The sequence below is a fragment of the Semicossyphus pulcher genome, unplaced genomic scaffold, assembly GCF_022749685.1.
Source record: "Semicossyphus pulcher isolate SPU_LCO1_2020_fin unplaced genomic scaffold, fSemPul1.0.p SCAF_1, whole genome shotgun sequence".
NCBI lineage: Eukaryota > Metazoa > Chordata > Actinopteri > Labriformes > Labridae > Semicossyphus > Semicossyphus pulcher.
Window position 1 is genome coordinate 36,227,225 of NW_027211603.1, and position 14,456 is coordinate 36,241,680.

General features: G+C 42.2%; 1 protein-coding gene across 1 annotated transcript in view; it reads right to left on the reverse strand.

The window, feature by feature from the left end:
- LOC138591281 (mucin-2-like) overlaps nucleotides 1-14,456 on the reverse strand; it is a 152,326-nt gene that overhangs the window by 99,898 nt on the left and 37,972 nt on the right. Inside the window, exons 9-15 of the mRNA XM_069661861.1 lie at nucleotides 12,439-12,577; nucleotides 4,463-4,573; nucleotides 4,139-4,208; nucleotides 2,310-2,447; nucleotides 2,060-2,224; nucleotides 1,817-1,911; nucleotides 1,600-1,726 (exon numbers count right to left, since the gene is read on the reverse strand). Of these exons, the coding sequence (XP_069517962.1) occupies nucleotides 1,600-1,726; nucleotides 1,817-1,911; nucleotides 2,060-2,224; nucleotides 2,310-2,447; nucleotides 4,139-4,208; nucleotides 4,463-4,573; nucleotides 12,439-12,577 (845 nt within the window). The remainder of the gene's footprint in view (nucleotides 1-1,599; nucleotides 1,727-1,816; nucleotides 1,912-2,059; nucleotides 2,225-2,309; nucleotides 2,448-4,138; nucleotides 4,209-4,462; nucleotides 4,574-12,438; nucleotides 12,578-14,456) is intronic.

Sequence of the window (14,456 nt, forward strand, 5' to 3'; positions counted from 1 at the left end):
CATATATATTATTGAGGGGCAAGCGAGAGCCACAGCTCCTTAACACTCCCACCCCCACCACCAAAAAAAGTGTCTTATGGAAAAACAATTCAAATAATACAAACTATCCTCTACAGTCATGAATACAGGAGTGATAACAATTTAGATTCAGATAGAAAATGGGTTGCTACTAGGGGTGTGACAAAATTTCCTGCCACAAAGTATCACGATATGAAAACGTGACTATATGCAGCGTTGACACAAAAAATTATTAAATTCCGGGTTATCAGGAATGAGTAATCATGATCATACAAACTAAACAGGCCTGAATTGGAGTTTTTTCTCTGTTTGAACAGCAGAGGGCGCTCTGACTTTTGTTTAGTAGGTGAAGCAAATCCTGTATCAACAACTGTTCCATTGACACAGGATCAGCTTCACCTACTAAACATAAGTCAGAGCGCCCTCTGCTGTTCAAAGTTCCAGGCAGGCAACAATGGAGAAGCCAGGTGATATAAAAATATAAGACGTTTTGGAATTCCCGTTGAAACACAACACAGCGACAGCATGACTGACGAGACGAAGACAATTTGTAAGCTTTGTAAGCATGTAGTGCCTTACACCACCTCCTACATGACACACACGCTAAATCACCTACAGTGCTATCACAGTTCCCAACTCAAATTAGCTGTGCCGGTTGATCCGGTTACACACCGGAGCTAAGATAGATAGATAGATAGATAAGGTTTGAAAGAAGCTGTTGTTGACTTGGGAGCTTAAAAAGCATCATCATGGCCTTACTATTGAGATCAACAATGTACGTAATATGGACAGAGACAGCAGTGAGAGAGGCAGGATTGGAGCTGCAAGTCAAGTGTGTTGTGTCACCCGCGTTAGTCTTTTTTTTTTAACTGCACGGGACATAGTTAATGCTCGGAGTTCCCAATCAACGGCTTTCTGAAAATGTGGATATGCTGGTGTTTCTGAAAATGAACATGTATCTCATAGGTAGGGCACGTAGCCATAGTCATAAGATCTATGACATGCAGTTATGCTTGTAGGTAATTGTGTCATCTCTTTTTGAGTTTTGAGACTTTTCCATATTTTCTTCATGGACATTGGTTATGGTTTGTGCATAAACAAATCATAGACTAAGAAAAACTTATTTATTGATCGTTTATTGCCATATATTGGAAGAACATCAGCCTATGCCATGATATTATAATAAAATATATTTTTATTTATTTCCATCTATTACAAGATGATAATTCCATACCCTATATATTTTACTTTAACACATTTTGTATACAATTTTAAAACAATGGAACTTTTAAATACAGTAGAGACAGTATTTTTCAGTCATATTTTCATCACCATAATTGTTAGAAATATCGTTATAATATCATATCATGAACCCAATATCGTCTATTGTATCGTATCGTGAGCTGAGTAAATCGTCACACTCCTAGTGACTACACTTCCTCACTTACCTCCAGTTACTTCATGAATCACATTTAATATGCTCCTCCTGATTTTTTTATGTTGCATGTGATCAGCTGCTTGTTACAATCCTAGCCTTTCTATTACCACAATAATTAAAAGGAGGGCCTTTGTTTTACTCACCACAGATGTCTTTCCGCCAGCCACTGAGATGGACTCCTGCTGCTGAGCAGGCGAGGACATATGAGGAGACAGCGGTACACATGCAGTCCTCACTATTATCACAGTTACAGGTGTCATAAATGCAGTTCTATAAGGGGACAGAGCAGGCATGGACTTATTAATGCAGGGACAGTACTTGAGTTTATTTGTCATTATAGCATTGTGTGTGCAGACTCACTTCAAGGTACGTATAAGGGGGAACAGTGCTGTGGCACGGTGCAAACACTCCATTGCGATCCATTAGTTTGGAGCACCAGTACCGGGCAAATAGTTCTGAGAGCCAGTAACAAAGAGAAATGAAGCGGTTACAAAACGAAAAGGCATTGTTAACTGTATGGTACGGTATGGTCTGGCATAGTTTATTTGAAATGAGATGTAATATGACATGATGCAAGATGCAGGAGAAGAGATAAAGTAGTACCCCGATTGATGCCCTGGTCACAGGGATTTCCTAAGCGTGTAGCTATGTCGGGGCAGCTTCCTTTGGTTTTCCATGTGTTGGCGAAAGCTGCAGCGGTGCCCTCCACCAGACCACTTATCACCTTGAAGTCATCACTCATTTTGTTGTTGAAGTTCCCACACAAACCTGTTGGAAAAAATAAGAGATGTTTTTTTACTCCTTTTTGAAATGCTAGTAAACACCAGATGAAGCTGTGGAGGTGGAGGCATACCAGCAGTGGTTCCTCTTAGTGAATAGTCCATCTTGATGAAGACCTGCATCCTGGGCTTCAGCTGGACTAAAATCACTATGCCCATCTTGAGCTTAACCACGATGTAGAAGGATGATTGTTTGAATGCTATGAACTTTGCTGCAGCAGTCAGAAGACATTGAAAAACTCAGTGTTACAGCTTTACAATTTCAAATATACACATTACTCTCTACAGATTGTATGAAATTCTCTTGTTTAACATGTTATCATCTGCACTTGAAATTAAATCTTGCCTCTATCCACACAGATTTTTGTGTCTCCTTTCTGTAATACACTCTTTCTGTTATGTTGTCAGTCACCTAGATTAACAATGGTGAATGGACTGTACTTATATGGCGCTTTTCTCGTCTTTGCGACCACTCAAAGCTGCTTTTACACTACATGTCACATTCACCCATTCACACACTGATGGCAGAGGCTGATACATAAAGCGCCCAACTGTCAGTCAGTTATCAAATTCATACCCGTTGGCTACGCCACTGGGGAACAATTTGGGGTTCAGTGTCTTGCCCAAGGACATTTCGACATGTAGCCTGAGGGAGCTGGGGATCGAACCTCCGACCTTGTGATTGAAAGACAACCGACTCTGAGCCACAGCTGCCCCAAGCACTTGTGGGGCATAGACATACTTAAATTGGCCAATTTTTTTACAATAGAAGTATCTACTGGAGTAATTGGAAACATTTCTGTACCTACTTATCATTAAGTCCCCAAAATAAAGTTTAAAAAAATAGGGTTTAGGTATAGAAATATCGGCAGTCACTCTTCAGTTTATAAATAAAGGGCCCTATTTAGACGGTGGACGGTGAACGGTCTAATGCACATGGCCCTTAGTGATTTAGGGCATGTTCGACCCACGTCTACTAGTTGGCGCACAATCTGCTGCAAACCAGGGTGCAAAGCGGAAAGAGGTTGGCTTAAGTCCCTGGATTATTCATAGATATGTTTTGGGCATACCATGAATCAAACCAATCAGAGTGGCAGCTCTCATTCCTTTTAAGAGCCTGGTGTGCCTGCATGCAGGTGTGATGCGATTTATAGGGCAAATTTCAGTCTTTCTTCTTATATATGAAAATAAATGTACCTCTTAGTTGCGTGTGTGTGAGTGTGCGTCTGTCTCTGTGTGTATTTGAGAGAGTGTGCGTCAGAATGAGCGTGCATGATGGAGAGCTTGTTGTCTCAGCAGTTTTGTGGCCCACGTGTGGCGCAGGCAGCGGTGAGCTTGTCAACATCTTCCGGCACTTCTCACCAGATCGGTAACAAACCGAAAGCAGTATTATGATTTAAGGAGACAAGGGAAACAAAAGCTTGCTGTCTCACAGCCCTCTTTCCCACAAACATTATTTCACTGTATCTGCAAACACACTGCTTTTTCCTCATGAGCAGAAGTGCTGCTGTGCTTCCCCGTGTGCGTAACAAGAAACTCAGATGTTGTGAACTTGCTGATGTATGCCGATAATGCGCCCTTAAAATAGCAGAGTCAGACTGCACCATAGACTTTAGACCAAGTTTTTGTTGGTCTATGGCGCAGTCGCTTTCCAGGTCCTTAAGATAGCAACGCACTACTCATTTTCAGACCAACACACCCATGAACGCTCACATGGGCGCAGGATCGCTTGCTATTCACACAGGATGGGCGCTAGGCATAAAAAATGACAACTGCCTCGGAGCTGTGGGCCAGGTGTGCATTAGGGCCCAAGGACTTTAATGGTCCTCCTGAGGGTCTTTATAGCTTTATATTTGACAACCTGTGTGTCTCCTGAAATATGTTTTTTTTTATTGTAACTCACAATTAGACAGTGGAAGCTCAGAACGAATCTGGTTTACATTGACCTGCCCAGACGCAAGGATTTTCATCACCTGTCAGAGTGTAGAAAGAAACATTTTAGATTTGAAGAAACAGGAATCCAACAGCATTCCAAATAATTCTTAGGTGTTTTTTTATTTACTTTTAATCTTTCTTTGCGCACTATGTTGGTGGTGTCTGAATAAATATGATAAATGAATTACAAAACTCCACTCCAAACAGACTATAATAATGAATACCTGTTTGTCAGTGTGTATCCTGACAAATTATATTATATATATATAATTAAAATCAGTGTGCAGCTTACCATAGTATTGTGGTTTAAGGCCACAGTTACAGCTCCGAGGCAGGTCTTACTACCAGAGACACCACACTTTTCCAGGTCCACCAGCACAGCGAAGGAAGAGCCACTACTTTGCTGCAACACACATTGGGGATAAAATTACTGTATTAATGACAAACACTGATCTGTTTCATGATTCACCAAAAACTTAATGGGTCTTTCATTAGTTCATGACATTATATCATCATCAACATTGTGATATAATTCTCAGCATAGATGGATGTAACTGGGTAAAAAAAAAAAGATCATACATTGAAATTACAATAGGTTAATGTGAAAATGTTGTTAGAAATACAAAAAAAAAAGACCGTATTTCATAAGGTTAAAAAGATATTTCATGAGGTTAAAAAGGTATTTCATGAGGTTAAAATTTATTTCATTAGGATAAAAATGTATTTCATAAAGGTTAAAAAAGGTACAATTGTAACTAGTGCTGCAAGCAGCATTGAACGGGCCCTCGCACCCGTGGCCACGTTGGGGCGTGTCGCGGCCGCAGGGTGTGCTGCAGCCGTGGGGTGTGCCAAAAGCATTGTGTGCATGAAGAACAGGCTGTCCACCAGTTGCCAATGCTGTCAGGATGATCCAAAGTAATATTTAGATCTGTTCAAGTCGGGACTGGCACCATACATATGAAATTTTGATGAGATTAGACAATGTATATGAGACCTACTACTGTCTTTTACCAGTAGGTGGTGCTTTGAGTATGAGTTAAAAATTTATATTTAGTCCTGTGCAGGCCGAGACTGTCATCATGCATATGAAATCTCAAGCCGATTGAACAATGTATGTGAGAGTTAGTACTGGCTATGCCCAGTAGGTGGGGCTATGACTATGAACGAAAGATTAATATGTAGACCTGTTCAGGGCAGTACCCTCATGAAACCTGTGAAATTTGGTGGAGATTGGACAATGTATATGAGAGTTGATACAGGCTCTCACCAGTGGGTGGCGCTGTAGTTTTGGCAAAAAAAAGGAGTATGAAGACCTGTTCAGGGCGAGACTGTCATCATACATGTGAAATTGGAAGGAGATTAGACAATGTATGTGAGAGTTGATTCCAGCTCTCACCAGTGGGCGGCGCTATAGAAATGGCAAAAAAAGGAATGTGCAGATCTGTTCGGGGCGGGACTGTTATCATGCATGTGAAATTAGGAGCTGATCGGACAATCTATGTGAGAGTTAGTACTGGCTCTGCCCAGTCTGGGAGGAAGTCCGTAGGAGGAGTTTGTTGAAGTACGCACCCTGTAAATGGCCAAAAATAGGTGTTATTTTGAAATTCAAAGCAAAATGGCTGATTTCCTGTCGGGTAATGGTCATATGTATATGAGAGTTTTTTGTAGGTATGGACATGATACATATGGCTAGTGAATTTCAGACCTGTAGGTGAAACCTCCTCTAGGGGCTGAATTTTGGAAAAATTCTAGGGGGCGCTATAGAGCCATTTTGAAATTGCAATGAGCGAAACCCACAAAATATCAAATTTTTCACCAGACCTGATGCACATTCCAGATTTGATGAGTTTTGGGGCATGTTTAAGTGGCCAAATTTGCGATTCATTGCGGAATGAAAGAAGAAGAAAAAGAAGAAGAAGAAGAAGAAGAAGACTTAAAGCCACAAGCGGCGATGAACGGGCCCTCGCACCCGTGGCCACGTTGGGGCTTGTCGCGGCCGCGGGGTGTGCTGCAGACACGGGGTGCACCTCAGAAGGGGGGTGTGCATGAAGCACAGGATGTGCTGTAGCCACAGGCTGTCCACCAGTAGGGGCTGCTGTCAGCATCACCCAAATTCCTATGGAGATCTCTTCAGGCTGAGACTATAATCATGCATGTGAAATTTGAAGCTGATAGAACATTGTATGTGACAGGTAGTCCTGACTCTTGCCAGTAGGTGGCGCTATGAGTATGAGCGAAAAATGATTATGTAGACCTGTGCAGGCCAAGACTGTTATCATGCATGTGAAATTAGGAGCTGATCGGACAATCTATGTGAGAGTTAGTACTGGCTCTGTCCAGTAGGTGGCGCTATGACTTTGAGTGAAAAATGTATCTGTAGATGTGTTCAGGGCAGTACCCTCATCAAACCTGTGAAATTTGGTGGAGATTGGACAATGTATATGACAGTTTATACAGGCTCTGCCCAGTAGGTGGCGCTATGACTATGAGCGAAAGAATAATATGTAGATGTGTTCAGGGCAGTACCCTCATGAAACCTGTGAAATTTGGAGGAGATTGGACAATGTATATGAGAGTTTATTCAGGCTCTGCCCAGTAGGTGGCGCTATGACTTTGAGTGAAAAATGTATCTGTAGATGTGTTCAGGGCAGTACCCTCATCAAACCTGTGAAATTTGGTGGAGATTGGACAATGTATATGAGAGTTGATACAGGCTGTCACCAGTGGGTGGCGCTATGACTATGAGTGAAAAATGTATCTGTAGATGTGTTCAGGGCGGTACCCTCATCAAACCTGTGAAATTTGGTGGAGATTGGACAATGTATATGAGAGTTGATACAGGCTGTCACCAGTGGGTGGCGCTATAGGATTGTTTGATATTTTGTGGGTTTCGCACATGGCATTTTCAAAATGGCTCTATAGGGCCCCTAGAATTTTTCCAAAATTCAGCCCCAAGAGGAGGTTTCACCTACGGGCCTAAAATTCGGTAGGCACATGTATCATGTCCATACCTACAAAAAACTCTCATATACATATGCCCATAACCCAAGAGGAAGTAAGCCATTTTGCTTTGAATTTCAAAATAAAGTGTGTTTTTGTCGATTTCCAGTGGTCATACTTTAACGAACTCCTCCTATAACAGAGGGCGTGACCCTGGCGGCGCCACGAATATAACATTCGCCATGATGCCTCGCCATAACATTTAGGCATTGATAACTCGTCCGTACTTCATCCTGTCTGCACCAAATTTCACATGCTTGATCAGAGTCCCGCCCTGAACAGATCTACACACTCCTTTCCTTACCAATCCTATAGCGCCACCCACTGTTGACAGCCTGTATCAACTCTCATATACATTGTCCAATCTCCACCAAATTTCGAAGGTTTGATGAGGGTACTGCCCTGAACACATCTACAGATACATTTTTCGCTCAAAGTCATAGCGCCACCTACTGGGCAGAGCCAGTACTAACTCTCACATACATTGTTCGATCATCTCCAAATTTCACAGGTTTCATGAGGGTACCGCCCTGAACACATCTACATATTAATCTTTCGCTCATAGTCATAGCGCCACCTACTGGGCAGAGCCTGAATAAACTCTCACATAGATTGTCCGATCAGCTCCTAATTTCACATGCATGATAACAGTCTCGGCCTGCACAGGTCTACATAATCATTTTTCGCTCATACTCATAGCGCCACCTACTGGCAAGAGTCAGTACTACCTGTCACATACAATGTTATATCAGCTTCAAATTTCACATGCATGATTATAGTCTCGGCCTGAACAGATCTCCATAGGAATTTTGGGTGATGCTGACCAAGCCCCTACTGGTGGACAGCCTGTGGCTACAGCACATCCTGTGCTTCATGCACACCCCGCTTCTGAGGTGCACCCCGTGTCTGCAGCACACCCCGCGGCCGCGACAAGCCCTAACGTGGCCACGGGTGCGAGGGCCCGTTCATCGCCGCTTGCGGCTTTAATTAGGGCCCGAGCACCGAAGGCGGTGCAAGGACCTCTTGAAATTGAAGGAATTATTATTCTTTGTTTGTTTGTTTGTTTGTTTGTTTCTGGTGCCAAATGAATCGCATATTTGGCGGCTTTAACATGCCCCAAAACTCATCAAATTTGGACTGTGCATCAGGTCTGGTGAAAAATTTGATATTTTGTGGGTTTCGCAGATGACTGTTGCAAAATGGCTTCATAGCGCCCCCTAGAAATTTTCAAAAATGCCTCCCCATAGAGGTTATTTTCACCTAGGTGTATGAAATTTGGTAAGCATATTAAACAGCCCAAGACGCACTAAAAAGCCTCTTGCACCCATACCTCAAACCAAACAGGAAGTCAGCCATTTTGCTTTGAATTTCAAAATAAGACATGTTTTTGGCGATTTACAGGGGTCATACTTTAACGAACTCCTCCTAGGGACTTCCTCCCAGACTTTTCAAAGTCGCTCAGTTTATTGACAACACATTGAAGATGAAAAGTTATCAAAAGCTTGAGTTTTTGAGAATGGGCGTGGCCTTGGCTGGGGGTCAAAGTCTGATGTTTTTTGGGCAAAATGCCAAAAAATGAAAATCACTGTTACTCTCACATACAGTCTTCTATCCTCTTCATATTTCACATGTCAGACAAGAATCCCAGCCCCAACACCATTACATGAAAATATTTCCCATCAGGCCTAGCGCCCGCTACTGGAAACAGGAAGTGACATGTTTTACTCTACAAGCCCCTCCTCCAAGGTGGTAAAACATATTAACCTCAAATTCATGTCAGGAAACTCTTAAGACCTTGATTAAGGTCTGTGAGAAAACTTGGTGAGGTTACAACAGAGGGCGTGACCCTGGCGGCGCCACGAATATAACCTTCGCCATGATGCCTCGCCATAACATTTAGGCATTGATAACTCGTCCGTACTTCATCCTGTCTGCACCAAATTTCACATGCTTGATCAGAGTCCCGCCCTGAACAGATCTACACACTCCTTTCCTTACCAATCCTATAGCGCCACCCACTGGTGACAGCCTGTATCAACTCTCATATACATTGTCCAATCTCCACCAAATTTCACAGGTTTGATGAGGGTACCGCCCTGAACACATCTACAGATACATTTTTCACTCATAGTCATAGCGCCACCCACTGGTGACAGCCTGTATCAACTCTCATATACATTGTCCAATCTCCACCAAATTTCACAGGTTTGATGAGGGTACTGCCCTGAACACATCTACAGATACATTTTTCACTCAAAGTCATAGCGCCACCTACTGGGCAGAGCCTGAATAAACTCTCATATACATTGTCCAATCTCCTCCAAATTTCACAGGTTTCATGAGGGTACTGCCCTGAACACATCTACATATTATTCTTTCGCTCATAGTCATAGCGCCACCTACTGGGCAGAGCCTGTATAAACTGTCATATACATTGTCCAATCTCCACCAAATTTCACAGGTTTGATGAGGGTACTGCCCTGAACACATCTACAGATACATTTTTCACTCAAAGTCATAGCGCCACCTACTGGACAGAGCCAGTACTAACTCTCACATAGATTGTCCGATCAGCTCCTAATTTCACATGCATGATAACAGTCTTGGCCTGCACAGGTCTACATAATCATTTTTCGCTCATACTCATAGCGCCACCTACTGGCAAGAGTCAGGACTACCTGTCACATACAATGTTCTATCAGCTTCAAATTTCACATGCATGATTATAGTCTCAGCCTGAAGAGATCTCCATAGGAATTTGGGTGATGCTGACAGCAGCCCCTACTGGTGGACAGCCTGTGGCTACAGCACATCCTGTGCTTCATGCACACCCCGCTTCTGAGGTGCACCCTGTGTCTGCAGCACACCCCGCGGCCGCGACAAGCCCCAACGTGGCCACGAGTGCGAGGGCCCGTTCATCGCCGCTTGCAGCTTTAATTATTATTATTACGCCCAAAAGATTCGGCTTTAACATACCCCAAAACTCATCAAATTTGGAATGTGCATCACAAGTAGGAGAAATTTACATGTGATAGTGCTTTCGTGAATGGGCGTGGCAAAATGGCTTGCTAGTGCCCCCTAAAGTTCAGCCCCTCACACAGGTTTGACCTACGTGTACCAAATTTGGTACACATATGTATCATGGCAGGACCTACAAAAAAGTCTATTATGGATATACCCTAAACCCCCCAGGAAGTCCGCCATTTTGTTTCTTATGGTCATTTTTGGCATATTTCGCCATATTCACAGGGTCCATACTTTAACGATCCGTCTTACAGACTTCGTCCCATCCTTCTCAAAGTCGCTCTGTGTATTGACAAGACATTGGAGATTAAAAGTTATAAAAAGCCTGAGTTTTTAAGAATGGGCGTGGCCTCGGCGGGGGGTCAAAGTCTGATGTTTTTTTGGCAAAATGCCAAAAATTAAGAATCACTGTCACTCTCACATACAGTCTTCTATTCTCTTCATATTTCACATGTATGACAAGAGTCCCAGCCCCAAGACAATTACATGAAAATATTTCCCATCAGGCCTAGCGCCACCTACTGTAAACAGGAAGTCACGTTTTCCTCTACAAGCCCCTCCTCCAAGGTGGTCAAACATATTAACCTCAAATTAATGTCAGCAAACTCTTAAGAACTTGATTAAGGTTTGTCAAAAGCCTCGCTGAGGTTTCAACAGAGGGCGCCACGAATATAACCTTCACCATGACGCCTCGCCATAACATTTAGGCATTGATAACTTGCCTGTACTTCATCCTGTCTGCACCAAATTTCAGATGCTTGATAAGAGTCCCGCCCTGAACAGATCTACACACTCCTTTTTTTGCCAATGCTGTAGCGCCACCCACTGGTGACAGCCTGTATCAACTCTCATATACATTGTCTATGTCATTGTCATCTCCACCAAATTTCACAGGTTTGATGAGGGTACTGCCCTGAACACATCTACATATACATTTTTCACTCATAGTCATAGCGCCACCTACTGGGCAGAGCCTGTATCAACTCTCATATACATTTTCCAATCTCCTCCAAATTTCACAGTTTTCATGAGGGTACTGCCCTGAACAGGTCTACATATTAATCTTTCGCTCATAGTCATAGCGCCACCTACTGGGCAGAGCTATTACTAACTCTCACATACAATGTTATATCAGCTTCAAATTTCACATGCATGATTATAGTCTCGGCCTGCACAGGTCTACATATTAATCTTTCTTAATACACGTAGCGCCACCTACTGGAAAGTGCCAGTCGTAGCTCTCATATACAATGCTCAATCAGCATGAAATTTCACATGCATGATTATAGTCTCGGCCCGTTCAATGCTGCTTGCAGCACTAGTTCTTATTCTTTCTTTCTTTCTTTCTTTCTTTCTTTCTTTCCCGGTCTAAAGTAAATCGCACATTAGGCGGCTTTAACATGCCCCAAAACTCATGAGATGTGGCACACGTATCAGGTCTAGCAAAAAATGTGATATTTTGTGGTTTTGCACATGGCAATGGCAAAATGGCTCTATAGCGCCCCCTACTATTCTTCCAAAATTCTGCCCCTGGAGGAGGTTTCACCTACGGGTCTGAAGTTCGGTAGGCATATGTATCATGTCCATACCTACAAAAAAGCCTCTTACACCCATACCCCACGCCCCAAGGCTCACTCGCACCCCATGGCCGCGACATGCCCCAACGTGGCCACGGGTGCGAGGGCCCATTCAATGCTGCTTGCAGCACTAGTTATTACTGTGTTTCAAATATTACTTCAAAAGAGTGAATATCGCACTTTGTTATTTTGAACATTTACAAAAATAAATAAGAGTTTATTTTTTACTTAAAAACATATAACTGTCTGATGTTTGGTTATTTGATAGAAGTGTTTAAGTGATATTGCTATATTAGGGTAACAGCTTGAAGGTATTTACTAATTTAAATACTGGCCTTGATAGCATAAAACCCTTTTGATGTAAAGGAGAGAAAATGGTATCCCCATTTTAGTTGCAGATTTAAAGGGGAAGTGCATTGTTGTTGATAGTATTTTTATTGTTATGTTCTTATTGGACTACTTGGGAAGCGCAATAAATAAACAACACAAAACACATAGATTTAAAAGAACATAAGTTACATAAATATAACAAACTCAGGGCCCTTCCCTAATAACATAGGAATAGGGGGGTTACATGGATACCAGCCCATGCTGCTGCTGTGCAGTGTATAACTCTGGTGTGTATGTGGTGATACACTAGCTTTATTGCAGATGATGTGTGTGCTACCTTGGCGAGAACATAGGAGCAGTCTCCATGGAAGGTGTACATTTTTCCATCAAAGGTGTTGACATGAGCTCCTCCCTCCACAGAGCAGATTCCTGGACAGTCCTCCTCTTTGCACTTCCACAAGCCACTTTTACACTCACTGTCAGTAAACACACACACACACACACACGCACACACACACACACACACACACACACACACACACACACACACACACACACTTTTTTGAAGCAGTGTTCAAATTACTCTGGTGCTTTTTCAAGAATGCCTGTAAAAACATGGTTTAATAGGCAGAGGAATATAAGGAAGACTGTCATTCCCTGCAAACAGGCTAACATCATATCAGCAGGAACAACAGATGAGGAATACATTGACTTAAGTCACAAAAATATACATTAAACTTCATATGCCTGTTGCCTGCAGCTACTATAAAATAGAACTGCTCCTTGTTCCCAGGAAAGAATCCACTTTTCTCTCTGTTCACTACATGAACACCAAGGAAGAAACAAGTGACTAAAAACGAAAGATGAGAAAGGTTACTCAGGCAAAACGTAGCGATGAAGAATATTTGCCATCACGAGTAATTCTGGGACAGGCTGAAGGAAGTGAGAACAGAAAAGAAAAGACTTATTTCGGTGGTGCTAGTTTTTAAACGCAGGTGTTTTCACATATGTCGAGAGCAAAACCAGCGTACAGCAGGATTAGTTTCAGACATAATTAATGGCTATTCTAATGTTGTGGATTTAAGGAGAATGCATTGAATTGTTTGGAGAATCAAAACAGAATTCACAAACAAAAAATTAAAGCCATAAACAGCGATGAACAGGTCCTTGCGTGCACGTTAGGGAGCCACATTATGTGCTGCAGCCATGGACTGCACCAGTTGGTCGTGCTATCAGCATGACCAAAAGAGTTAGTACTGGCTGGTTACCAGTAGATGCTGATATGACGATGACCAATGATTTATATGCAGATCTGTTCAGGGCAGCACCCTCATCCGACCTGTTAAATTTGGGGCAGATTAAATAAAAGAATGAGACTTGATACAAGCTGTGTCAAGTGGGTGGTGCTAGAGCTATGACAAAAAAATATGTGTGTAGATCTGGTCAGGGTTGGACTCCAATCAAGCACATGAAATTTGGAACAAACTGAACCTAGTATAAAGGAGTTACACAACTTTCTGTTTTATGGCAAGACATCGCACCGCCAGAGACATGCCCTTTGATGAAAAGTCAGTATCACCTTCAAGGTCTTAAGGCCTTTCTATCTATATTTGAGGTGGATATGTTCAGAGTAATAGGAGCACATCAAAGTCAAGACATGTCATTTCCTGTTGCCAGTAGGTGACGCTGTCACTATTACGACAATTTCAACTATAGATCCATTCAGGGTAAGACTCTTATTGGGCACATGAAATTTGGTGCAAATATAATGAAGTACAGCTGAGTTATAACAGCCTAAATTTTATGGCGTGGCATTGTGGTGAATGTTTTATTCGCCACACTGTAACGAACACGTCCTCTGACAAAAAAAAACGCACAGCTTTTTCGACAAACCTTAATCAAGGTCTTAAGGTATTCGTGGTCAACATTTGAAGTGGATATGTTTAATCGGCTTGGAAGAGGGGCTTGAAGCGTAAAACATTTAAATATGAATGAAATATTTGCCTGTAGTTGTGTTCAGCTAGTGACTCTTATCATATATGAAAAATATTAATCAGATTGAAAATTGTATATGAGAATAACAATTATTTTCCTGTGTTTTAGCAAAATGCCAAAAAACATCAAACTTTGACCTCAGCAAAGGCCACACCCCTTGACAAAAACTCAAGTCTTGTCAATACCAGTAAACCGCCAAAAATAGGCCTTGCACCCATTAGTGCTTGGGCCCTATAAATACAAATTATCTGAGGTCACAGAACAGGATTGACCACAATTGTATAATAGGGGAATTCCAGTACTTTTAACCCCTGCTGTATTTAGATATAGCAGTAGTAATTTAGACCTTAAGTTTAATTC